This window comes from Typha angustifolia, chromosome 15, assembly GCF_048772165.1.
Source record: "Typha angustifolia cultivar Huaian chromosome 15, ASM4877216v1, whole genome shotgun sequence".
Classification (NCBI taxonomy): Eukaryota; Viridiplantae; Streptophyta; class Magnoliopsida; order Poales; family Typhaceae; genus Typha; species Typha angustifolia.
In genome coordinates, this window is record NC_133253.1 from 7,810,555 (window position 1) to 7,837,619 (window position 27,065).

General features: G+C 34.0%; 3 protein-coding genes across 11 annotated transcripts in view; all 3 read left to right on the forward strand.

Moving 5' to 3' along the window:
• Positions 1-1,610: 1,610 nt before the first annotated feature.
• Positions 1,611-13,364, forward strand: LOC140778621 (arginine--tRNA ligase, cytoplasmic-like). Of its 4 annotated transcripts, none has more exons than XM_073123424.1 (18): positions 1,611-1,759; positions 2,103-2,221; positions 2,935-3,074; positions 3,233-3,308; positions 3,464-3,565; positions 3,648-3,863; positions 4,522-4,602; positions 5,269-5,352; positions 5,508-5,612; positions 8,927-9,105; positions 10,153-10,237; positions 10,328-10,529; positions 10,700-10,769; positions 11,224-11,293; positions 11,917-12,006; positions 12,158-12,226; positions 12,638-12,736; positions 13,119-13,364. In XM_073123424.1, the coding sequence occupies exons 1-18, from the start codon at positions 1,672-1,674 to the stop codon at positions 13,227-13,229; spliced, it is 1,986 nt and encodes a 661-aa protein (XP_072979525.1). In that variant the 5' UTR covers positions 1,611-1,671; the 3' UTR covers positions 13,230-13,364. The 4 variants fall into 4 exon arrangements, with proteins under 4 accessions (XP_072979525.1, XP_072979526.1, XP_072979527.1 ...); XM_073123425.1 differs by having other exon boundaries at positions 2,938-3,074; XM_073123426.1 differs by having other exon boundaries at positions 1,629-1,759; positions 2,099-2,221.
• Positions 13,365-15,088: 1,724 nt separating this feature from the next.
• Positions 15,089-20,847, forward strand: LOC140777228 (acyl-coenzyme A oxidase 4, peroxisomal-like). Of its 2 annotated transcripts, none has more exons than XM_073121189.1 (13): positions 15,089-15,249; positions 15,338-15,448; positions 15,660-15,766; positions 16,778-16,855; positions 17,102-17,225; positions 17,382-17,455; positions 17,550-17,609; positions 17,726-17,835; positions 18,641-18,800; positions 19,411-19,487; positions 19,589-19,760; positions 20,294-20,386; positions 20,529-20,847. In XM_073121189.1, exons 1-13 carry the CDS (start codon positions 15,111-15,113, stop codon positions 20,658-20,660), a joined length of 1,437 nt encoding a protein of 478 aa, XP_072977290.1. In that variant the 5' UTR covers positions 15,089-15,110; the 3' UTR covers positions 20,661-20,847. The 2 variants fall into 2 exon arrangements, with proteins under 2 accessions (XP_072977290.1, XP_072977291.1); XM_073121190.1 differs by having other exon boundaries at positions 15,344-15,448.
• A 4,745-nt stretch (positions 20,848-25,592) lies between these two features.
• LOC140779097 (arginine--tRNA ligase, cytoplasmic-like) overlaps positions 25,593-27,065 on the forward strand; it is a 31,235-nt gene continuing 29,762 nt past the window's right edge. For 3 of the 5 annotated variants that reach the window (XR_012107283.1, XM_073124060.1, XM_073124064.1), the window contains exon 1: positions 25,593-25,991. The gene's annotated coding sequence lies outside the window, so the exon portion shown is untranslated. The remainder of the gene's footprint in view (positions 25,992-27,065) is intronic. The other 2 variants (XM_073124062.1, XM_073124061.1) reach the window with 2 other exon arrangements.

Below are 27,065 nucleotides of genomic sequence, written 5' to 3' on the forward strand. Positions count from 1 at the left end.
GTGTACTATAAGAAAATGACTACCAATTTCGTGGGTGAAAATTGCTAGCTATTGCGCTGACCAAAGATTGTCTTTTAAAAGAAATTCGGACAATAAACTTAAAGTTTGGTTTGAGTGACCTCATGCCTTTACTATCTTGCTAGAGTAAAATTTTGAGAACATATATTTAATTATTTTTGTTAGATGGTTTGAGTTTGCTCAAGCTATGAATGTTTAATATATTTATGCTTGTTAATTTGTATCTTTTATGAGTAGCATGATATATAGTGATTTATAATTTTGACATGCATGCTTACTTTTCTACTAAACATGCATTTCACATGGGTATTAGTGATGAAGTTTGAAGTTTGGATGCTCTATTTTGATTCCACTTAACAATTGTTGGAATACTTTGTTAGGATCTAATGATGAGTATTGATTTAGATTTTATATAGAAAGATGTTAAAAGATGTTATTTTGTCACAAATTGTCAAAAGTAAAGATCGTAATATTTTTGAATCAACAATGTGATCATAATAAGATATATTTGTAATAGTCTAGATTTTTATGTAGTTATTATAAGTGTAGAGATGTTTGATGAAAAATATTAAAGTAAAAGATTGATAAATATTGTTGATGAATAATATCGATGAATACTAGAGTAACACATTTGAATGGTGAACAATGTGTTCAAATGTGTTTGATTGAGAGATGTTTTTAATGTGTGTACTATACGCACTTAAGGGTGTTCAAACACATATAAGAAACGTGATTCCATGAGTCTTTTTTTTAACATATTTGACGTGTTGTTTGAGTTAATCTTAGAGGAGTTTTACAAGAATTTTAGACCTAACCCTAAGATTTCTCTTTTGCATTATTGGAGGTTCCACTTTGAAGTTTAATGAGATCAACATTGTGACTTTGGGAAAGCAGAAGGTGTTAAAATATTTTCTTGCAATCCTATTCTCATTGATTTTTGAAGGATTCCATTTTGATGGTCATTGAAATAGCAATGTTAACCTTAGGGGTTATCGAAGTTATGAACATATCATGAAAATCAGTAAATCATAAACTTCAAGTAAGCAAGAATATTATAAGTTGAGTCGCCCGTTTCAATAAATCATTTCTAAACTTATTGTAACTATTACAGTTGATATTACTTATTGGTTTAATTCCGGATTAGATTCATCATTTTTTGCTGTAAGTTTAATGGTATTTTTATATAAAAATCTTTATATTTGAAATTATCTTTCTACGCTTATTATTTCATATTTTATTATTAAAATTACGTAGAAAGATAATCTCAAACACAAAAAATACTGCAAAACATAATGCTTCAATATTATAATTATAAATTAAAAAAATACTAATAATCAGTAACTATTTTTGACATATGGCCTAAGATATTTCAATAAAGTTAAAGCTGAATTCATCTAGATTAGTAGGAACTAATATAACTACATTTTAAATCAATCTATCCTAATATGCATACTTATATATAGCTTTGTAATAATTTTCTTTTCTTTTTTTTTTTAAGGAAAAAAAGAGAGTAATATTAATCTTGCAACTCTCTACTCCTAATTACTTAGAATCTATTGGAAGTTTAGAGAAGAAAAACTAAAGCTGACATTTTAAGCAACAAAATAGAAGAAAAGACCCTAAAAAACGGAATCCAATTAAAGAACGGCTGCGATGACTACAGCGGCCCCCAACACTCTCGCTCTCCATTTCGCCTCCCGTTCCTTTCCCTCCTTCTCGCGCCGCCGCTCTCCCAACTGCGGTAATCTTCTCCTCTTCTCTCCCTTTTCTATCACTCTTCTCCTCCTATCTCCTCCTCGTCCACCTCGATTCCCTTCTCCGTCCTCGGTTTCTTACGCCAAGTGCTGGGGTGGAGGGGGTGGGGTGGGGGTTCTTTGAGATGCTATGTTTGAATTATCTTACGTTTTTCTTGGGTCTTGGTCGGATGGTGGTGTTTCGTTTCCTCCATTTATTTTTCCTTTTTTGGGTATTGGATATGATTGGGCCTTTGCGTTGAAGTTGTTTGTTGAAATGCCTGTGAGGGTGGATGGTTTGTAAAGTTTTAATTTTTGAATGGATTGGTTGGATGTTGTGAAACTAGACAGGTTATTTTAGAGCAGCTTCGACGAGACTAGTTTCGACGAGAAAGACCCTGAGTCCGACAGCAGCTATGGGAGACGGGGTTCCCACTTCTGCTCCTCCTCAAGAGCAAACGCGGAATACTGTGAGTAAAATTCTTACATGTTGTTTCCTTAAATGTATTTGATCCGCTAGTTGTCATTTTAACAAGCTGCATTGTGCTTGGCCGTGGCCGTGCTTTCCTGGTTTGTGTTAAGAATTTGCTTCCTGAATAATGCTACTAAAGCTTGAAACTTTATGCAGATTAACTCGATTTAGACTGGCTAATTCTTGTTTGACTGGTGACCTTTCTGCCACACAATGTATATATGATAGAGCAGTGCTTCTCCTATGATTGATGGCCTCCATGTAAATTGATTAGATATATAGGCAATGTTTTTGGCCCCTCACATCAAATCCATTTCTAGCCAGAATCTGTGGTTAACAGCTTATTTGTAAATTTCAGAAATAGAAGAAGAAAAAGAGCTGCTTGACTAGGAATCTACTCACAAGGCTATTCTTGTTTCATTCTCCATTCTTAAAGATCTTCATTTTTATTGTTTATTTCATGCTCCAATTTGCTTGCATAACGGGGTCCAAGGGTCTGTATCATTCTATTACCCATTTGTCCATCAACTAGCCTCTTGTCACTTCTCTCATATCTACCTAGGTATTTTGGTTTTGGTACTGCCTAGATGCACCAAATCAAGTGGCCTTAATATTTTCTTATCTACTTCATACCAATCAATCTAATTGACTTGATTGACACCCATTTTTACATCATTACGATGACGGAGCTGAAATGGATCACATATATAGCAGGATGAAGATGGAAGTGGAAGTGTCAAGCAGCAACTATCGAAATTAGTCAAGTCATCACTTCAAGCAACAGTTCCAGATTTGCTGGATGTAGAGCCACTGGTTGCAGTTTGTACAGCACAATATGGTGATTATCAGTGGTATATTTCTAGCCTATATTTTTGGATAACTTGCACCGGTAAATGGTAGTGTTCACAACATTCATCATTACACTAACCTTGGCATATCATTTCCATAAGTTTATCATATGGCTTTCTTTCTGGTAGTAAATATTAAGATTTGAGAGTCTGTGATGCAGCAATAATGCGATGAGTTTATGGTCAAGAATAAAAGGATCAGGAACAAATTTTAGAAACCCCAATTCTGTTGGACAGGTGCTCTTTTTTATACTATCCCTTGGTTTGCACTGAATCTAATTGACAATCTTGTGGTGTTCTTCTTTATTAATTTCCAAATAACGGGTTCCACCTTTTATTTTTGTGCATTTTATTTCTTTTCCTTTTGACACTTGGTAATGTTTAACTCCCAGGCCATTGCAAGAAACCTACCTCCATCAGATATTATTGAATCCACTTCTGTTGCAGGACCTGGTTTTGTGAATATAATCTTGTCAAACAAATGGGTGTCAAAGGTTAGCAGAAATCATCTGTTGGTTATATTAATACTAACTTCTTTAACTATCCATCTTGCTTAATCAAACTGTGTTATTGCAGAGAATACAAGAAATGCTAATAGAAGGCATCAAGAATTGGGCACCAGTTCTGCCAGTTGGCAGGGCAGTGATTGATTTTTCATCACCTAATATAGCAAAAGAAATGCATGTTGGCCATTTAAGGTCCACGATAATTGGAGATACTCTAGCACGAATGTTTGAGTTCTCGAATGTTGAAGTTCTTCGCCGTAATCATGTTGGTGATTGGGGTACACAGGTACATGTTTTTTAGTGTCAATATATCACAAAATAAAGTTGTTTGGTTGATCTAGATGTATTCTGCTTGGTATCTCTGGTGCTTATTAATTGTTTACTGTCTTATATGTATTGTGATTGGGCCATATAATAAACATCTGAAAAATTCAGAGCTCTCTCCGCTTGATTATCTCCTTTTTGCTGTTAATGGCTTCCTGTATAGTGAAAACTGTGGTAGTTCTGCTTTCGAGTTTCTAGAATACCTTAGTATCTTAATGTATCTTTGGTCTATCTCTCTTCATTTTTTGTATCTTATACTGTATCTTGGGTTCAAGAGGCCTTTGCCATAGCAGTTAACTGTACCTCTCTCACTTTGTATACTATACAAGTGTACAGACTACAGAGGGAAACAACTATGGGCAAACCGTATTGCATCAAATAAGTTATTTCATACTTGCACATACTTTCTATGTATGTATTTATCAGAACTGAGAGTAGTCTAGTTGCATACTAATAGTATGGGAAGCATGATCCAGTTTCATTACTGTGCTTTAGCATCACAATATGATTACTCTACCTTATTCACTTTTCTGATTATTTGTAGGTCAGATCAGATAAGATGACAAAGAAACTCTCATTTTGTTGTATGCAAAATTATATTTGTTCTTTTCTTTTTGCAGTTTGGCATGTTGATAGAATACTTATTTGAAAAGTTCCCAAATTGGGAGGATGTAGGGAACCAGGCAATTGGAGATCTTCAGGTGAGCTGAAAGATGTCACATTAATGTAAATCAAGTCTATGTTCGTACAGATTAATTTTCACAATATCTTGTTATATTGGTGATCCTTTCCACAAAAAATAAAATCATGAAGTTCAGAAGTTCATGATTTAATGTCCAGCCATGGAGTTTTTAACTGGTGCTTACATACATGTGCTCTTATAATCATTTAAAAGGTTTAAACTTGCATCCTGTATTCATGTATGGAGCAAAAAATAATAACTGCATGCACAAATGAATATTGTATTGTTTATATCTTCTTCCTCTTGATAGAATGGTCCTTAGTCATGAAGGTTTTTACGTGTTGTTGTTGTTCAAGCAATAGCTGTTTGATTCACTAGAGAGCTGTTGTTTTGCTGGCCCATTCATATTATCTCACTGCTATGAGTCATAAAACTATTAAAACATCGCATAACATTTATTTACCAGTAAAGTGGTGTTTTATTTGGCTGTCTAACATCTCTTCAGATGCATTGTGCTACATATCTTTATCAAGTCAGAAGTGGCACAGCAAAGTATAGTTAGAGATATCAAAGTTTTGTATTGCTGTTCTCTGTGGCTTTTTGGTCTCTTGTTTTGTTTCTGTTTTTTTTTTTTTTTTCCTTTTCCTCTCTAGTAGTGGTGCTCTGATATAGAATGCTGCTTCAGGATTTCTACAAGGCATCTAAAAAAAGATTTGATGATGATCCAGCCTTTATGGAAAGGGCTCAGCAGGCAGTTGTTCGACTGCAGGTGAATATCTTTCCTTTTTAATGCAGAGTATATTGTACATAGTCTTTAATGCTCCAGGACAGTTCATGTTTGACAACTTCAAAAAGAGATGGTACTCTCAATTTGACTAGATAATTATCTTTTCACTCTATTTTGAATTGTTTATTGAATGATAGGGAGGGGAAGCTAAGTACCGTGATGCATGGAAAAAAATCTGTGAAATTAGCCGGAGCGAATTTGATATGGTATACCAGCGCCTTAATGTTGATTTAGAGGAAAAGGTATTACTACTATCCCATGATTGAGGTTCCCAGCTTTGAATGATAGCTTACTGTATTTTCCTTACAGAAAATGTTTGTCTATTGGACATTTGAGGACATTTGACGGCTTCTTGATAGCATGTGAAAGATAATTGGTTTAGTATGAGTGAGACTATTAATGACTATTAGCATGTTGTGTTGAACTTCTTCCCCTTAATTATCTTATTACCTACTTCCTCTTTGAACTTTTCAAGTTTGAATCTTGCATAGGTGAATTAATGACATAATATATTAAGTAGAATTAATAAGTATGTAGTTTGTATCTGACATATAGAGTCCACACTTTCTTCATAATTCTTTATACTGTATATATAGTAGCCTTTAATTTTTTTAAGGTATTGCAGTTAGGGGTGAATGGATTTGATACTAATCGAATAGTACTCAACCCACATCCGGATTTATATTTTTAGTTCAGATACGAATTTAGATACGAATATTTGACAGATAGCAAAATTTAAAACCATATTCTAACTAAACGGATACGGATAATTTTTTAATACAGATTGGATCTTAACAAAGATTTATCAAACTTCAATTGACTTTAACATATAATCACTTTATTCACAGTTACTTGAAGAAAACTAAATTATTAGAAATTCAATCTAGAATTATACATGAACCCTATTAAATTAAATTGAAGATTATTAAGTATTTATAAATATATATCTCCTTATTAAACATGAGTCTTGACAAACAAATTATATGCGAAACACCTTATTTGAGAGGAAAATGATGCTCAGACTTAGACAAATGATGTATCTTATGTATGGGTGAAAATGGATTGGATAGTGTTAAAACTACATTTGTATTCATATTTTTTGTCCGAGTACAGATTCGGATTGGGATATTGGATGGATAGCAAAACTTAAAACCATATTATAACTAAACATATAGGAATACAGATTGAATACGGATCGAAACCAAAGCACATCAAATTAATTTGTTTCATATATATATATAGAGAGAGAGAGAGAGGAAACTAAGGCATGTTCAAAAGAATCACAGATTTGATTTCAGTTAGATGCATAATGTTTCATTTAAATGGTGTTTACAATAGAATCTCAGACCTAATAGTGCCTCTGTATTGAGATAGGATCATAACTCAATAACAATTTTTCTCCTTCTTTGCACCTTGATTTCATCATTGGAGGCAACATCTGTCTCAGATAGGGAGGAACTCACAGTGATATCCTGACAAAGAGGCAACACAACAAGCTGACTTGTTTTCTATAGGGTGCATTTAAGGTCTTTTTGCATTTCTGTAAGATGCATTTAAGATCTTAATTTTGCATACTCCTGTACTCTGATAAAGTAAGATAACTTCATAAATTAAGCTATTTTCCCCATCAGTGATTCTAGAGAAATGGATTATGTTTACAAAATCATAGCAGATACTCCCCAAGCAACTTCAGAATCTAGTTTGGGCAAGATAACTAGTTAACAAAGAAAATAATATTGTTCCGCCAAATTAACAAGACCTATGAATTCCATCCAACCTTGTGCAAAAGATAAATATTCTATATCAATCTACAAACTGAAATTGGTGAACTCAATTTGTGGTGTACATAAGGCAGAAAAAAATCTGAAGTTAAGAATTCATGTAGATAGCCATATCAAAAAATTCAAACAGAAATGCTTACTGTTGTATTGGTTGTCATCAAGAGGCTATGGATGTTTAACCCAAAGAAAGAGGAGATTAGCAGGAAACTCCAGATTAGAAAGAGAAGGATCAAATAGATTGAGGCATCAAGATTCGTTTGGACTAGAAGAGGAGGGAAGAGAAGAGGTCTCAATTTCATATACAAATTCGTTTGGACTAGAAGAGGGTAAGGCTGTAAGGGCGTTGAGATTTTTGACAACGGCTAGGTTTAGGATTAGAGAGTAATGAGATAAAGAGAAGAGGGGTAATTGGTAATGCCATAAAGGTAAGGGTTTGGGTTAATAGGTCAGATTTTATGTAACATATAAGTATATAATTTATAAATTATGTGGTAAATGTATATCCAAGACCTGTATCTGTATCTAAAAGTTCTACCTGACCTGTATCTGTATATGTATCTGTATCTGGGTATTTTTCAAAAATTCGATCTGTATCTGAATTCGTATGGGTAGAATTTTTTGACCTAAATCCAGTTCGGATTGGGTCGAGTCGGAGTTAATCCAACTTTTTTACCCTTAACTGTAATACCTTAATCAGTTGACACCAACGATGGTCGTGCCACGAGCACAGACTGTGCCGTAAGAGAATGAGAGAATAAGATAAGGGATACTCACCTTCGTAGTTGCCGTCGCCATTGCTTGCCGCTCGCCGTCGCTTTGTCGGGTGCCTTAGGCTGAGAGATCGAGAGAGAGAGAGAGAGGCACCCCCTCCTCTTGATCTTGATCTTGATCTCGATCTCTCTCGAGCTAGGGCATCCGACAAAGCGACGACGAGTGATGGCAACGGGTAGCTCAATAATGAGCAACGAAGCTATTAGGAGGGGTGCTGTGCAGCACCCCTCATGCAATGTGCTGATACATTGCTGGCATGGCCATCCATGGTTGGCACACTATTTAAGATATAGATAAGATCCTCAGAATTAAGTATAGCTTTAAAGTTTAGAAATAGATAAATTTAAATTTTAAACCTGATAATGAAAAATGTAAAGTTCTTTTTAACCAACTCAGGTCTAATCTACATTCAAGTCCAATGGCTGATTTAACCTAAATTAAATTTGAATGACTTCCAAACTTTAGATAACTCAAACATACAATTGGCACAATTGAGTAATTTATCGAATTGACTCAAATGGAAGCGAAATAGCCGAAATACATTACGTAGTCTAAATTCAAACCAAATTAATGAAAGACAGGCAATTCTGCTTACATCATACTTTTTTGGGTTCATAGAAATTTGATAGCTGAGAAGAGGAAAAAATGGCATGATGACCAATAGATGTCAGTAGCCGAACTCATTTTAAATATGATGCAATGCTAACTGATGCCACCACCAAATTTTGTTGTTGCCATGCTTACAGTCTGTTTTTGGGATGTATTCTATCTTACCAGCTTACAAATTCATTCCATAATGAACTTGTAACAATGTTCTATAAGTGAAGAGCCATTCAGTTTGCTAGATAGATGCTCCATTATGCAGCCTATATGCACAGGAAGCAACGTACTTTCAAATCTTATCTGCTTTTCTGTCTTGTTTCAAAGACCTTTCTTTTAGGAGTGAAATTTGTCTTGTCAGATTCTGAATGCTAGTTAACATTGAATATTAATCAATTTTTCAGGGGGAGAGCTTCTACAATCCTCATATTCCACGTGTTTTAGAGGAGCTAAGTAGCAAGGACTTGATTAAGGAAAGTGAGGGTGCTCGTGTGATATTCATTGAAGGGCAAAAAATCCCTTTGATTGTTGTAAAGAGAGATGGAGGATACAATTATGCCTCAACTGACTTGACTGCTCTTTGGTTAGTTGCGTTGACATTGATTTGCAAACACTTTGTTCTGTACTTTCTTCTGTCTTGCCAATTAGGAATAGCGTCTTGTTTCGATGATGTTGTAGCATATGATAAGAAAGTACAAAGAATATTAAGATACAATACATCATGCTTGTTCTTCTGAATGTTTTGTTCTTTAGATTTTTTGTATTATACTCTTTGCTTGAGAAGTATCTTATGTACAGATTTCAGGTTTGTGTCTGACTTTCTATAGTTTGAGCTTTGAAAGGTACATAGCAATGATAACATAGGCATACTTTTTTTTTTTAAAGTTTTTTGTTGAAGGGAATGTTATAGATATACTTTTAAATGGTTCATCTCAAAAGGATCTCCCTGATTTTCACTTAGATATGGATTTAAATTGGGAAAATTTGGTCTTTCTAATTTCTCTACTAAAATTGAGAATTGGTGACCAATGAAATATAATCTTTTTAATTACTGCTATACAATATGGAAAAAGCATTTTATCTGCTTTTGGTCATATGTTAATTTTTACAAGTATTTTTCTATAACACAGTAAAAAATTAATAATTATGTGTAATCATCCAAAATTTAGGGTGCAGTTTGAGTTGAACTTACATGTAGGAGGCTCATCCAAGTGAGTTCTTATACATATATTTCTATGTCTTAGGTCTTTCAAAACACTGGATCAAATATTACTTTTTCTAGAAGATAGTTTTCAGTCTTATAGCTTCTCGATTGTTGATACTATGGACACTCAGGAGTAACGCCTGCTAACGACATCTCTATATTTCAAATGAATGGAATTAGTATTACTCCTATTTTGCTAAATGTGATTATGCTTCCAACTTAACAACACTACCTAAGAGTTTGCTTTTTTCTTTTTTCTTCTCGACATATATCATATTTATATTCTTCTTTCATAAGCCAATTCTAAATAGGATCTCATTTCAGAAGTGCTTTTCTTTTTTCCTTAAGTCATTAACATACAAGCTTCTACAACTTTATTTGGGCTGCTACAGCTTGTTCATTCTTCTCGTTCTTATTCTCCTGAAGGTATCGGCTTAATGTGGAGAAAGCAGAGTGGATAATATATGTAACAGATGTTGGTCAGCAACAGCACTTTGACATGTTCTTCAGTGTAGGTGTCATATACTATTTTCTTATAATTTGTATAGCTTGTTATAATGTTGCATTTCTTGAGACTTAAGTTTATTACTTTATATTCCAGGCTGCCAGAATGGCTGGTTGGCTCCCAGGTCCTGAGGAAAAGAAGTTTCCCAGAACAAACCATGTTGGGTTTGGTCTTGTTCTTGGATCAGATGGCAAACGTTTTCGCACTCGCAGTTCAGAAGTTGTACGTTTAGTTGATTTACTTGATGAAGCTAAAGCTCGGAGCAAAGCAGAACTTGTACAACGTCTCAAGGACAATGGTATCATTATTGTTTACCATTTGTCTGATGAGTCTATTCCTTTCTTCCTTTGATTAATGCTATTGAGATTTTAGATGATGTCTTTCTTTGAGTTTTGTTGCTTTAGGATTCTCTTGTTATATTTTTAATGTTTCCAACATGCAACAAATATCATTCTTATCTTGGTTCAGGTAAAATTGGCGAGTGGACAGATGAAGAGCTTGAGAAAACTGCTGAGGCAGTTGGATATGGTGCTGTCAAGTAAGATTTCTTTTCTTGTTCGTATATCTTTCTTCTATTTGCCACTGTAGGAAGTTAGAGATTTATAAAACTGCAATTTGAAACTCTTTGTTTAGCAAAATAATCACAAACTTTGTTTCTTTCACCAGTTGCTATGCTTGACTATCTTCTATTACCCATGGAAGAAAAATTAACTGTTCTCATTTCAGTTTTTTGTCCTTTCAAAGAAGAAATAACATCTAAATGGACATTTAGTGTCAGTTCTGTTTTCCATTTTCTGTGATCTAAGGGTGCTAGATTAGGACATAGTGTTTCTTCACCAACTTGGTATTTGTAAATTCTGATTTACACTATAAATGTTTATGCGGACATGCTGAAATCTCAATAGCATTAACCAGTTTATGATCAGATCAGTTTATGCAGACATCCTGATTTACGCAGTTTATGTTCTTGTACTGAAATAGTTTTTAAACAGATATGCAGATTTGAAGAACAATCGGCTGACTAATTACACATTTAGTTTTGATCAAATGCTGAATGATAAGGTACTTGCGTTTTTTAATTCTGATGCAGATTTATTTTGAGTCTTACTGAAGTGGCAAAGGGAATTTGATTTCTATAATATTACTAAGACGATTAACTGTAGCTGTTTGAAAACTTATACAGGAAGACTGGTAGCTAAATGCTTATTTTGTCATACACTAATGTCAGTTTTTCTTCCACACAAAAGTGCTTCATATGCATAAATCTGAAATACGTCTAAAGATATTGACTCTCTACTGTTTATGTTTATATGCTTCTATATAACAGCATATTAAGTGTCACAAGTAATGATATATGTGTCGAATTCTGTACTCATTTCATTTTCTTTTCTTTGCTAATTAGCCTCATCATGCAATATATGTAGATTTCACATAAATATAATAGCTGACATATCAGTTTCATTTGTATTATAGATCATTGAGCAGTGCCCCTTGAGAATCTACCTTTCTCCTCCAAAAGTATCTGTAACCAGGATATGTGTTATCTTCCTTTTGCACATGCTAATCAGTTTTAATTTAGTTTTATCTGGATCAAGATTGTAGATTAGCTCGATTGTTAATCTACCACGTTCTTCCAAAATGAAGTTTCAATCTTTCATGATAGCTGCATCTTCATTTTTGACCAGGGAAATACTGCTGTTTATCTGCTTTATGCACATGCTCGTATTTGTTCGATTATCAGGAGATCGAATAGAGATATAGAAGAACTAAAGAAGGTAAATCTTCTATCTGACATGTGAAAGAATAGAAACTATTCAACTTAACAGCATTCACATATCCACTGTCCTGCCATGGCCAGAGCACAAGATGCTCTTGGTACTTGGAACGGATTATTCATTGCGTCTTATATTAGTACTTTGTTGGCAGAGTGGGTCTATTTCGCTTGATCATCCAGATGAGCGTGTTTTGGGGCTTCATCTTATCCAGTTTGCAGAGGTATGCGTACTTCTTTGCATTAACTTTATTCTATTCTGTTGCCGTCTTCCTTTGTTTTTAGATGAGTAGTTGGGAAAAGATCATGAGTATTCAAAGTAGTCATCATTGCTATTTAATATATAATAAGTGTGTAATATGACTCTGATTGTTGTTAGTTATGAATCATTTAGTAAAGTTACATTTATCTTTATGTGACTTTTCTGCGCGACCTGATATTATATTTTGCTGATTGTTGTTAGTTACATATATTTAAGTTACATTTATCTTTATGTGTCTTTACTTTTCTGTGAGACTCGATATTATTTATTCTGGATCTGATATTTTCTCTGAGACATTATCATAGGTTTACCTTGTGTCTCCCATTTTTCTTCATATGACTCAGGTGCCAATGTCCTTGTTATCTTATTTCAGGTAGTTGAGGAGGCTTGTACCAATCTCCTTCCGAATATTCTGTGCGAATACCTGTACAATCTATCTGAAATATTCACAAGATTTTATACGAGCTGCCAGGTCTGATTCTTCTTTTTTACGTACTATTGGCCTGCATTTTTATAAATGGTTCTATTTGTGGAGTATAAATGGTTATATTTGTGAATCCTTTGGCCTTAGACTTGTAGCATATACTTTTTCCAACAATGGAATTTGCATATAAATTCGTGTCTAATAGCACTGATCTGAACTGAATAACCAATCAAAACCTGCCATATGGGTAAGACATTGTCATGGCAAGGCTGCCTTCATTGGTTCCATCTTTGATTAGCCTTTTGCCATGCGCATGAATAAATTGCATGCTTTTTTTTTTTATTCCTCCAATATTGGATTGCTTTTCTTTTTCACGCTACCATCATAAGCATCATTCCCTAACTGTTTGATCTCTTGTGGAATCTGGCAGGTGGTTGGATCACCTGAAGAAACCAGCAGATTGCTATTATGCCAGGCAACAGCGGTTGTCATGAGACAATGCTTCCATCTTCTCGGAATCACACCTGTCTACAAGTTATAAGATTGATTCTAAGTCATTTTTTTTTCCTCCATTCACAGTAAGATTACAGAGTTCACTCTTTGTGATATTAACGGATTTAAACCGAATGAATCTTAAGGAGTTATACACTTAATTTAATCTCCCATGAGTGCTCTAGTGCTCTAGCTACAGTTGGATCTTTGATCTTATCTGTTTTATCCAACTTACATATTTTGTTTTACTTGACATCATTAAAGTTTGTGTATTCCGCTGCAAAACCTCATCTTAGATGTGAATCTGGAAGAAGACTTATCAGGGCAGCTATGTGAACCGAGTATATATATATATATATATATATATATATGCTTATGTAAAATATTAAAAATAATGTAAAGTAGGATTGGATTAGCAGTGTAAATACCTTGACATAATCAACTTATGCAATGGATAGAAGGCCCAGTTGAGTGGCGTATCGAGTTGATATTGTAATTGACGATGAGTGTTCAAAATAAAAAATTGGTCATTTAAAAATGTCTGTATTACTTGTATGAGGATTGAGGAGCAGCAAAAGTGGATTGAAGACCGGCGAAATTCTTAGACTTTGAAGAAAAGTACACCAAGTTGGGTTTCTACCCCACTGACGATCCAACACACTCGAGGGGCGTCTGAATTTGGATTGAAGCGAATTTTTAAACCTGTTCTAATTCCTTACGGCAGTTGACCAAATAAACTTTCAATTCCGCTGACTTTTAAAGAGATTTGGATTGGGATTGAGTTCACATTAGTATGCAAATGCCCATCATTTTCTTTTTTTGGGAATGAGTGTGAGGATTCACATTTGTAACCACGAACGGGAGGAAAAAACGAGTCATTCAAATGGTTTTTATACCACTCTTTGAGCAAGTTGTTTACTTGTTTTACTTTGCATTGCCTGCTTGAATAAAACGAGCTTTCTAGCTCTAAATCTATTGACATTCATGACAAAACGATGGTCCTCCCTTTACGATGATTCCTACATTATTAAGAAAGATTAAAACGGCACACTCGAACGGGTAGTAGTACAATATTAGTACATAGCATAAGAGTTTACCGATTATAAATGTATCAGTACAGAGGTTGACTTCTTCCAATGTACTTGAAATGGGGATACCTTTATGCACTTGTGCAAATTTTAATCTCAGACTCTAGAGGAGACTTTTATATTTGCAAACATTAGTTTTGATATATATAATCTCTTCTTATTTTAAAAAATAAAAACAAAAGCAGGGGTGGCGGACAATAGCCGCCGCATGCCCTATTTTAGGTGTCTCAATCATTGGAATACTAATTAATGGGCCTCAATAGATAGAGTTTGTTTTTTTTTTTAATCAAACTAGACCTTTTTTTTTATTTTACTTTTATCAAAATAGATTATTTTTTTAAAATTATTATTAAATAAGGTTTAATTTACTGTGGTTATACTAATAGCATTTTTAAAAATTGCTAATCATTTTAATGCTTTTATCGTTTGGTAATTTATTTTTAAATTGCTGGAAAATTAAGTAAATAAATATGTATATATATACAACACTGAATTAATCATCGTTTTTGCTTAGGACTACAATAAATTAAATTATATTTGATAATAAATTTAAGGAGTAGTTTATTTCAGTAAAAATAAATTAGATAAGGATTAGTTTGGTCAAAGCTCCTTAAGATATCTTCTTCCTTTTGTTTAAGGACATGAAAAGTTGACAACTGAAGCTGCAGCGAGGAATACTCAACTCTTAAAGAATAGAAATAGAAAAATCTATAGATCCTAACATAACGGGTTTAAATAAGACCCATCAAAGTTGATTTTGAGGTATTTAAGGGTATCAATCAATTATCCATCCACTCCCTCCTCATGGTGATAAGATGATTGATCACCCTATCTTGTCTTTTATGATAGCGTTCAATGGCGATTTCCCCATAATTCCTCACCATTATAGAAGTCAAACCCATCTCTCCCCTATAAATCCTCCAAACTTCTTTCTCCAACCCATTAAATCTCTAGCAATGGCCACTACTTCCAAGAAGCAAGGTAGAGTTTATCCTCTCTCTCTCCTCTCTCTCTCTCTCTCTCTCTCTCTCTATATATATATATATAATGCTTAAATTCCTTGCATAAGTTTCAGGTGATGATTCCAAGTATAGCATGGATCAACAAATTGGATTACCGGCATTAGATATCTCTGCTGCATTTCCTCAAGCAACGCCTGCATCCATCTTTCCACCACTAGGTAATATTATTTGCTCATAAAGAAAAGCTTCACTGAGATTTTGAAAATTTTGCAATCATATTGAAGGGGAAAAATAAAATAAACAAATGGATTATAGAAGAGGTAAACTAAATATAAGTAGAGGAAACTATCACTCATAAATTAAACATATCTTGTTTATTTTATTAAGATTTATCTTTTTTACGTACTAATTTGTTGTTCTCTCGTGCAGTATCAGACTATTATAGAATTGATGATTTATTAAATTCGGATGAAAGAGCTTTGCGTAGGAAAGTGCGAGAGTTTATGGAGAAAGAAGTTGCTCCGATAATGGCAGTGGTATATATATTAATATTTATGAATAATTCCACTTAGATCTTCTAATCTATTATTATTTTTTACATACACTCTTTAAACTTTTTTATTACTTATGTACATAATCTAAACTAATACACTATTAATAAAAAAGTAATTATACAGACCTTTAAATTCAAAAACTTTTTAAATCAGGGAGTGTATGGGGTAAAAAAAGTTCAGAAGATATATATGCATATTAATAGTTTAAGAGTGTCTAAATAGAATTATTCCTAATATTTATCAAGCTCTTTTGTTAGATTTTTATATGATCCAATTATTCATTATAATTTATCTTCCTCCATACTCTCGTATTTTATATGAGTGTTTAGATACAAATTTAGTCGTTTATGGATCTAAGAATATAAACGAGATAGTGTACTGACTATCTCTCAAATAGGTTAAAAAGAGCGGCTAAAACACCCTTTTTTGTTTAAATATTTTGGATATTATTTTTGAATACTGAGAGAGATGAATATATATTTAAAATTAATATATTAGATTTGAATCCTATCTTTTTAACAAAATATATGAGTTCGATTTTTACGTATATATCATCAGACAAAGGAGATTTATATTAATTGGAGAGAGAGAGAGAGAGAGAGAGAGAGAGAGATTTGAAGTGGTGGCCTTGTATCATTTTTAATCTAATTAATCTCTTAAAAGAATGATTATCTTTTATATTCAAACGGAGAAAAAGATGTTTGGAAAAAGAGAATATGGTTGCGTAATTACTAAATGACTCTCTAATCCTCAAATTTGTTGAGGATATATATATATATAATCAGCTATACTGCCTTTAGGATTATTATTAGAAATTAGAATAGAGTATTGAATTACTTACTTCATAACTTACATATGTATGATTCTAGATTATTATACAAAGGCAATTATAATATTTAGTTCAAGAATTACTTTGAAAGCATAAGCTGCTAATCAGCTATATATTTTAGTACTCCATACACTAACACTGAAACTATTATATTGTTTCTGCAGTACTGGGAGAAAGGAGAGTTTCCTTTCCATATTATTCCTAAACTTGCTGACCTTGGTGTTGCAGGAGGAACAATCAAGGTATTTTGCTAAGTCTTAATATATATATATACACACACACACACACACACACTGAGGTGTTCCTTTTGTTAACAAAAGATATGATATACATTATTCATCTGTTATCTTTAACCTATTGAGGCAGCTAATTATTTAATATGGTACTAGACCTTATTTTTTCTATCACATGCGGTATTAAGAGTAGCAGGTGATGTTCTTTTGGGTCAAGTAATTATCTAATAGTTTTAAATATATGTATCCTGATAGGGTTATGGCTGTCCGGGGATATCGTTTCTCGGAAGTGCTGTTATCATGGCAGAATTTGCTCGAGTTGATGCGAGTTGTTCAGCGTTTTATATGGTGCATTCTTGTCTCGCAATGCTTACAATTGGTAAGGCTTTGATGTTTCTTCAACCTCGTTTTAGTTAGATTGTCTTTTTTCTTAATGCTTGTATATATATATATATATTCATAGAACTAATACAACACCCTATTTTTCTCAGTATTCATATTTTGTATTTCTTCTTTCCTTGTTGCCTAAGAGCAGAACAGTTTGGATCAGAGGAGCAAAAGCAAAAGTATCTGCCATCCTTAGCCCAACTCCAAACTGTTGGTTGTTGGGTAATCTCAAGCTATACTTTGCTTTGTTTGACTTGGTGGCCATCAACTTTTACTTGGATTAGAGTATGTGTATGAAGTTTAATTCTTTTTGTAGGCTTTGACTGAGCCAGGCTATGGAAGCGATGCAAGCTCTTTGGCACTAACAGCAAAGAAGGTTTTAATTCTACTAATCTTTTACGTATTACATCAACTTGTAATATAAGATTAGTAGGACTTTTTTATTTATATACATTTGGTATTTTGATTTGATTTATCTGGCATATATAATAGGTCCCAGGAGGTTGGATATTGGATGGCCAAAAGAGATGGACTGGAAACTGTACATTTGCAGATGTGCTCATTGTTTTTGCTAGGAATGCAACCACAAACCAAATAAATGGGTATCAATTTCCAGGAATGGCTTTTGAATTTTAATTACATCTAAATTTTGATTTAGAATATAAAACTTTAGTGTATATTATTTCTTATAATCGATGTACATTTTATTATAATGAAATGCATATAATTTATATAAACTGTATACAATAAAATATTTTATTAAAAGATTAAATAGAATTTAATTGCTAATATCTTAGAAGATTTCTTGCTTTTATAAGATTTTCTAAAGCACCCGATTTTTGGACAAAAAGGGAAAAAAAGGGGAAATTCGGAGTAGTTGGGAACACGGTTTCAGTGGTGTGAGATGATCCATGTCAGTTAGTCAATCTTGATGGATAATTAGATACACACTAACGTATTGATATGTATTTGACAACTTTAATCATATTTAAAATAAAATATAAGGGAAAATAGAATTAGGAGGAACAAACTCGAAGCCGTTAGATGTGTATATTAAATACATTGGTGAGCCAAATCCCAAACTAGTTCCGCAAGCACAGCTCTAAGTCCTTTATTTTAGTTTGATTTTATTTTTACTTTTAGACGTACCTATACAAGAGAGGGTCAGAGTAAAATTGGAGGTGAATAGTGGTAAAATTATATTTGTATTTATTTTGCATTTTTGGGATGCACATAGTAAACTGAATTGCCATAGCGGTAATAATATAGAAAAAATATAGATCATATATTAGAGATATTCGTTCTTTTTAATCTATAAGAACTTGTATCATTACTGAAATCTATGACATAATCAATATATATTATAATTTTTGCATGTATTAAATTCTATATTTTCTTGCTTTGCAGATTTATTGTGAAAAAAGGCACACCTGGGTTAATATCCACCAAAATTGGGAACAAAGTTAGCGTAAAGATTATGCAAAATGGGGACACTGTTTTTAAGAACGTTTTTATCCTTGATGAAGATAGATTACCAGGAGTCAATTCATTTCAGGATGTTAACAAGGTATGTATTTATGATCTTTTTATTCTTTTTTTATTAATGATATATATAAGAAAGAATTCACGCTAAGTTTAAATCATGTGCATATAACACTTCGATAAGAAAGTTACTAAATATCAGTCTCAATATTTACTTACGGGAGAATCAAACTTTTGACCGCTGTTATGGGCTTTACAAGATCCAACATTTAAGTATTTTTATGTTAACTACTTATTCTTAAAAACGGCTACTAAGTTTAGTGATTCTTTTCTCTTCTATTACACTATAATATCATGCAATATTAGATAGTTTTTAGACCATTTTAGATAATTTACACAAGAGCAAAATGGTCCTCTTTTAATGTAACTTTAATTTTAACTATAATTAATTAGATTTAAGTAATGGAATGGTATTTTCTAAAGAGTTCAATAATCCTATTGCAAAATATTTCATTATGTTTAAATAAAAAAAATTAATGGTACTCTTGCTTTAGCTTATTGTAAATATCAAACAAACAATTATAATGAAAGTAAACAATTAGGGATTATCTTCCAACCTATTTAATGTGCTTATATATATATATATACATATATTTCACTATGCTACTCTAATTTGTTCTATCTTTTTGAATTAGATTCTTGCCGTTGCAAGAGTTATGATTTCATGGCAAGCTATTGGCATATCTATGGGAGTATATGATATGTGTCATCGGTAAAAAAGAAGAAGAAGAAGAAATCATTTATTATTATTATTTTTCATACATCTAAATGCAATAATTATCTTATTATTATTTGTTTTAATCTTTGAAATAGGTATCTTAAAGAGAGGAAGCAATTTGGAGCTCCATTAGCAGCATTCCAGCTTAACCAAGAGAAGCTAGTGAGCATGCTTGGCAATATCCAAGCTATGCATCTTCTTGGTTGGCGTCTCTGTAAGTTATATGAATCTGGAGAGATGACTCCTGGCCATGCGAGCTTGGCAAAGGTCTGCAAATTAATCATTATTGTCGTCGAAATTATTGAGCTCTTTTCAAATTATTATTCTGTCTCGCAAATCTAATCATTTATAATTAAGAAAAAAATTTATTTTATTCTACTCTCGCAACTTTAACAACCATTTATTAGGATTTTTCTTTGTATATATATGCACTTAAAAAATATCTTATTTGCATTGATTATTGCATGTATACATTTTAAAATATAAGTTATTTACATGGATTTTAAGTTATGTCTCAATAGTTTGATAAATAATATATAAAAATATTCTTAACTAAGAGAAATGTGTAAAACTAGAATATAATATTTTTTTCCTATAATTTTTTTTAAAGATATTCATTTTAGGGATATATATTTTAATGAATATTATGTTATAAAAGACATAGTGAATTTTTGAAAGAGTTAATTATCATGGAGTGATATTTTAGAACACTTTTTTTTTTTTATTCCAATAGCTTTTATATATAGTCTTTTGATCATCTTCTTTCTTCAAAGCAATTAAGTGAAGTTAATGGTTCTCAGGCATGGAGTTCATTAAGGGCAAGGGAGACGGTCTCTCTTGGTCGAGAACTATTGGGTGGCAATGGAATTTTGACTGACTTTCTCGTAGCAAAGGTGACAAAGAACATATTATTTCTTCCATTTAATTTATATTAAATCAGATTATGTCCAAAGGATTTTTAGAATAATTAAAGAAACTAAGCAATCCATCCATGCATATATCTTGTTATTCTTAACTTAATTCTTATTGCTGCAGGCGTTCTGCGATATGGAGGCAATCTTTTCATACGAAGGCTCATTCGAGATAAACAGTTTGGTGACCGGAAGAGAAATCACCGGCATGGCAAGCTTTAAACCGGCGGTGCTCCGGGAAGCAAGCCGTCTTTAAATTCTAAACTGGTTGCCAATGAGATTGGGATTAGATGATTGATGTGGTGCATTTCTTTCAGTTTAATAAATATGTTTCAGGTTCTGTCTGAATTAAGGATTAATCATTGTAATAATTTATTATAGAGATAGTTAAGTCTAGACTTTTAAAATATATATGAAATGGTCGTTCCATTAGTTATCTTAGATATCTTTCTTTCTTTTTGACAAATATCTCGTGACTATCATATGACTAATTCTTAGGCTTTTTAGGGATTATTTAATCTTATTCTATTGGAAAGAGAGAAAAAAAAGTTAAGAGAGTTTTGGTATGATTACATAAAAACTAATAATAAATTAGATAGAACTTAGTAGTCGGTTAAAAAAGCTCTAGTTGTATGAGGACACTCGAATTTGAATCCTACTAGTATTGATATTTACTATGATATAATTATAGTATTGCTTCTACGTGAGCTTATCCAAACTCCTTATCACATGCTCTTTTGAATACTTGCTCTATAACAAGTACTGCTTGGCTCCTCCTTTCATCTCTTGTAGACTAGATTTTTGTTGGAAAAAAAGAAATCTTGGGTTAGAAATTATAAAAGTCGCAACCGTCTTTCTCTGGTTAGGCTCAGCTTAGCTCAACTCGAGCTGGGCTAGACTAAGCCCGAACCAAGCCACAACTTGTCTAAGTTGAAATAAGATATAAGAGGAGGATGATGACAAGACGGCGGCTTAAGGAGGAGGATGAGCACATGCGATGGCTTGAGAAGGAAGATGAGCATTGGGCGGCCGGCTTGAGGAGGAGGAGGAGGTGGACAGCTTGTTGAGGAGGATAAGGGACAGGTCAACAGTGGAGAAGGATAAGGCAACAGGTCAACAGTGGAGAAGGATGCAGGCGACAGGTCAATAGTGGAAGGACAAGGTGATGGATCGAGGCGGATGAGGCGTCGGCGGCTTGAGGAGGAAGACTAGCACGAGGTGGTGGCTTGAGGAGGAGGAGTTGGCTTGACAAAGGAGAGGAGGAGGTAGGCCGATAGTGGAGAAGGATGAGCTGATGAGCCGACAGTGGAGAAAGAAGATCTGAGCGACCAAGCAAGTGACGACTGAGGGAGAGCTAGGGATAGTTGAGCGGCTGTGTTTGGGACTTGGGAGTTGAGGTTAGGGTTTCTAATTTGATAATCCCTTATATACTAAGCCTATCGAGCCGAGCCTAAGCGAGCCAACTCTAGCTCAAGCTCGGCTCGAAATTGATTTTGAGCCTTCTAATTCGGCTCAGGGTTGGTTCAGCTTCAGCCAGGTCGAGTCGAGCTTGAGCTTCAATCAAGCCAAGCCCGAGCCACTCGTTTATTTTGACAACTCTAGAAGAGAGTACTATTAGAAATATCATATATTTGAATATGAATATTTTATTAACTTTGAGCCCAGATTTAAGTGGGTTCCATACACTATTAATGGTGGATTAATAGTAGAATTAAAAATCTCAAAGAGTACTTTAATATCATATATTCACTTTTTCAAATTCATGAAAAATGTGAATAAAAATTGGCTTTAAAATGAGTATCATGATAATAAAAAAAAAATAAAGAGAATTGAGTTTTATATCATATTTGATGTTTGAGAAATATTTGTATTGTATGTAAGTAACAAACTTTTTATTGGCTTTGGGTCTCAAAAGAGGTACTTATTTTGTAAATAAATGAATCTTTATAAATCAACACACACACGCGCCAGTCGACCCGGTTTGACTAGGTTCATGCGTGCAGGTAAAGTCAACCCAAAGTGGTGCATAAGTAGTTAGTCCACTTAGACCTAAAGGGGTGTATCCTTTCATGACCAGATGCCTTAATCCAACTGTCTACATCCCTTTGACATGACTGTTTAATTCTTTAAATAGGTCATGAGTTTGCAGGCGACTTCTTTTTGAGTGCAAGATAGTTATTGTATCTTGGGAGATCGACATCAATATTTTTGGAAGAAATAGTGTTTGCTAGACTCAACTATACATAATTTTATATTATGTAATCTATAAGTTTATTTAATTTATTTTTTTATTTTGGATCAATTTTTTTGCAACTTCTAGAATCAGATAATTACAATTATGATCTTTCCTCAAAATGACTCGTTCTTATCTACAATTGATTCTGGACAGAAATTAGGGCAAAATTTTTGAGAGATATTTATCTAGCTATTTGATCAATGTGTTATGGCTCCAGAAGAGAATCCAATGAATTTAGTATCTCAAGATCGTGATAGCTAGATCGTAGGATATTGTGAGACCAATTGTTAGAGGTGGGGGTGGACATTCCAAACTAGTTCCGAGAATCCGTGGATGGAGGCACGGACTCCAAAGTGTGGGTAGTGGTGGTAGGCCAACGATAAAGGGGTGGCACCGGAAGGGTAGGTGGTGGAGTGTTAAGATAGTGGTGATGTAAAGCTATAAGAGATAGTTTAGGGAAGAAAGAAGAACGGAGAAGATGGATTGTTCCTTAGGGTTAAGGAAGTGGTCGAACAAGGAGGTAGGTGGCTTGGTCAGCCATGGGTGGTGGTCGGCCAAACTTGGTGATGGTCAAATAAGGGAGGAGGATTGATAGAGGAAGAGAGGTAGACCAACTAGGATTTCAATAATCCAAAGTTGCTCAATTTAGGTGCTCACCATAATATTTATAGGTGACTTCTTAACTTGACTCAATTAATCGAATTGAACAAGCTTGATCGGACTAATCTGCTTAAGCAACAACTAATACACATAAACAAAGAATTAGAAAGCAAATACACTCACATCTGATCTAAATGACAAAAGTCATCTAGTAAGCAAATAAAGGAACCTTGTTGCCAAAGCATTCAAATGCCTAGAAGCTCGACTAACTCTTAGACTAAGGCGTTTGAATGCCTGTCAGGGGCGTTCGAATGCTCAAACTCAAGACTTGAATTCCTAGCCTAGCTGGGTCATAATTGTTACCGCCAACAAGTGCTTGGCCAAGCTGTGGGGCTTTAGCTTGGAGTTGTTCCTCCACTCTTGGTGTTTTCCAAAGGTGGTTGGTTGAGGGTATTTGCCTCGGCCTCGCTTAGTCCATCGGGACTCCCATTGACATCCTCAATGGGTGACGACAACCTCATTATTTTGTTCCCCATCTTCTCTCGCCCCACCCAAAACCTACCCACGCTATCTCTCCTCTCCTTTGCGTCAAATCACCTTGGCTTCCTCCATCTTCCTCCATCTTCCTCCTTGTCCTTTGGTCACCGACAGGTGCATAAGGGGTGCGTCCTTGCCTAAAACTCCTTGGGACAACCTTCTCTCCTTGCTCCCTTCTCGCATGATTGTTCTACCTCACCAACACCTTTTCCTTCCCCTCTTTAGTCATGAGAGTGAGATGGAGGGGAATAAGGGTGGAACCCTCCTCTAATTTGGTAAACTTAACCCAATTAGGCTAGTTGAACTCAAGCCTAATTATAGTGCGCTAATGGGTGGGATGGATGGCTTGAGCTCGAGCTCATCAAGGGCTAGGCTAGGTTAGCCCAACTTGAGCCACTTTGTTGGGCTGGCTTGGTGTGCCCAGCTTGGCCCACCCTGTTTGGGTTGAAATAGCCTGGCCTAGCCTGAGCTCACTTCAAGCTAGGCCCGAGTCCCTTGTGGGCCTTTTGGCTATTTTGTTGGTTTTTAAATATTGGTGTGAGTTTTTGACTCAATATTCTATAGTAGAACCTCATGAAACCAATGGTAACCCCATAGCAAACCAAGAGTAGAACAACACAATTTGTCACCAAGAAAATTTAGCGTGTCCAAGCAAGTGGATTATCAATCTTTGCAATGATTACTTGATGTGATGTGTTAAATTGCATTCCAAAATAATTGTCGGTGACATGATAACCTAAATATTGTAGTTGCATATGATAATTTAACTTGCTGGTTGATATGATTACTTTTATCAGAATTGATATGCATATCTATTAGCATGCTTATATTTGATAACACAAATTATTATATGATAATGATTTTTTCCATTGTGCTTACTTTTGCTGTATATTAGCATGCCACTTGAACACATGCACTTCTACGAAGAGGGTGATATCTATGTTTCAATAGTATCCAACACAATCTCTAGCCAGAGTAAGAGAGGAGAGAATTATATTATTATTATATAGTAGGGCCTAAGCTTGAGATCTCAATTTGTGGATTATAAATAATCAGACATGTTATTCGCCAGGCTATAAGTGATATATTGTCAATTGACGAGGGTCAAACCTTTTAAAGTATTTATGTTGAAGATAGATGGATAGGATGACAAGGACCTCGTGGTGTGGTATTTAATGACTCAAGGTGAGTGTATTCTTGAGTGACGACTTATGATTTTCACATGGTAGTACAATAATACTGAGTTGAGGGCTTGGATAGGTAGTATTAATGTGCGATGCTGACTTTAATATGTTTATGACTGAAGTTTTTAATATATAATGGCAACAATCAATAATGTTGTTTGTCGGGTGAGGGCAAGCTATTCGACCACTAAAGTCTACCCTCCTTTAGGCCAAATGTTAGACATACTAAATGATTGTGGATAGAGTTAACATGTATTGGGTCAAACAGTGCTAACTAGATATATAACTCATTTTCTATCATGGTAAGTAGTTGTTTAAATATCCTTGCATTCTCTAAATTAGGTGTATTTATATATTTGCGTTATTTTGCTAGCGATAGTATCACTTGCTGAGCCTTAGGCTTATAAATAGTTGATATATGATATTAATTGATTGCCACTGCGAAAAGAGCTTAATTGTTGGAGTGAGTGAATTGAGTTTACAAACTAAATATAAAAATAAAAGTAAAGTATACGAGGCACAAATTTCAATGACAGTGAAGTTAAACTTTCATGCAAATAAAATAAAGAAAATATAAATAAATAATTTTATGTTTATGTGTAGGGTAATGCTATCAAACCAAAATAAAAGAACGACACCGTTTATAGCGGTTGCCCGGATTCGCTCCCTTTCTTAAATCCCCCGCTGCGCGATCTCCTTCCGTCAGCTTCCTCCTCCTCTCGGCTTCTTTTTCGATCTATTGAAACCCTAGGAGAAGAATTCCTACTTCTCGATCCGTTTCCCACTCTCCAGCCATGGCCGCCGGTTCCAGGAATCAAGTAGAATCTTGCAAAGATTCTAAGTTCTCGATTTGCTTATAGATGGTTGGTTTGCGTTCGAATCACTGTGTGATCCGAGTAGGTGGTAAAGTTATGTGCTTTAATATTTCCAGGGGATCGTCCCAAGGATGGCGTGGATTAGCATAATGGATCACTAGACATCTCTGCGGCTTTTCCACAGGCAACGCCTGCGTCTATCTTTCCACCTTTAGGTAAGAGTCGTTGTACTTCTTGTCGTTGCTTTTTGGCTATTGGAAAGTAGAATTGACCTTGTATTTCGATAAATTCATGAGTTAAATACACCTAGTCATGGATAAAATCACAGTTGAAACTATTTTGGGAGTATCACCAACTTATGGAATGACGGAATTATCAATGATCCTTTTTGTGTTTTTTTTTTGATCTTAATATTATCAGTTTCTAGGAACTTTATGAATGATTTGTCTGGGATTTAGAAAAGATGGTGGTCTGGCATTTCTATGACAAATCGAAGTTCTGAGCTTAGTTGTAATTAAATGAAGTGACAGAGGAAGTGGGAATAATGAGGGTGTTGTAGATTCCTCAGTCTAAACATTCGCTGATTAACTTATAGAAGAATAATTTACTTGTATATGGATGTTATTAGCGAACTCAGTTGTACACATGTACGTCAACTTTAGATTGAGAACAGGACATCTTGATGTTGTTCACTTGATATGTAAATTTGATCTGTGTAGTTGAGTGTTGAGTTTAGGTTTATAAACTAATGATTAAGGTAAATTTGTTGACATCTGATCTTCCAGTACGCCAGTACTTTCTTATATTTAAGATTCATCAAAGGGTCAAGGTGACAACAAAAGAATTCTACTAAAATTCTTCTTTTCCTTTTCTAGTCACACCCTTGAATGATTGACTTCATTATTGATCACATGCAAGGTTTGAAAAATTGGGTTCAGGACAAGTCTCCTGAAAAAGCGGTACGTATTAGTTGTATTGATTGGCTTAATCAGATGATTTTTTTTATTACCTAAAATTTAAATATTATTTAAAAATGTAAGAAAATTTCTAAAAAATGTTAAAATAATAAATAAATTAATGATTTTTTTCATATGAATCCTAAAAATTATAAAAAGTACTAACTTATTCAAAAATTAAAACTTCGTTGAATATCGAGCGGACTCCCATATATTCCTGTGGTCGTCGTCATCATAATTACCATAAATTTGTAAACAATGATGTATAGGGATTGGTGCTCCAAAGAGTGATTGCATCATGTTAGTCATATCAAATAAATTTTATTATTTTTG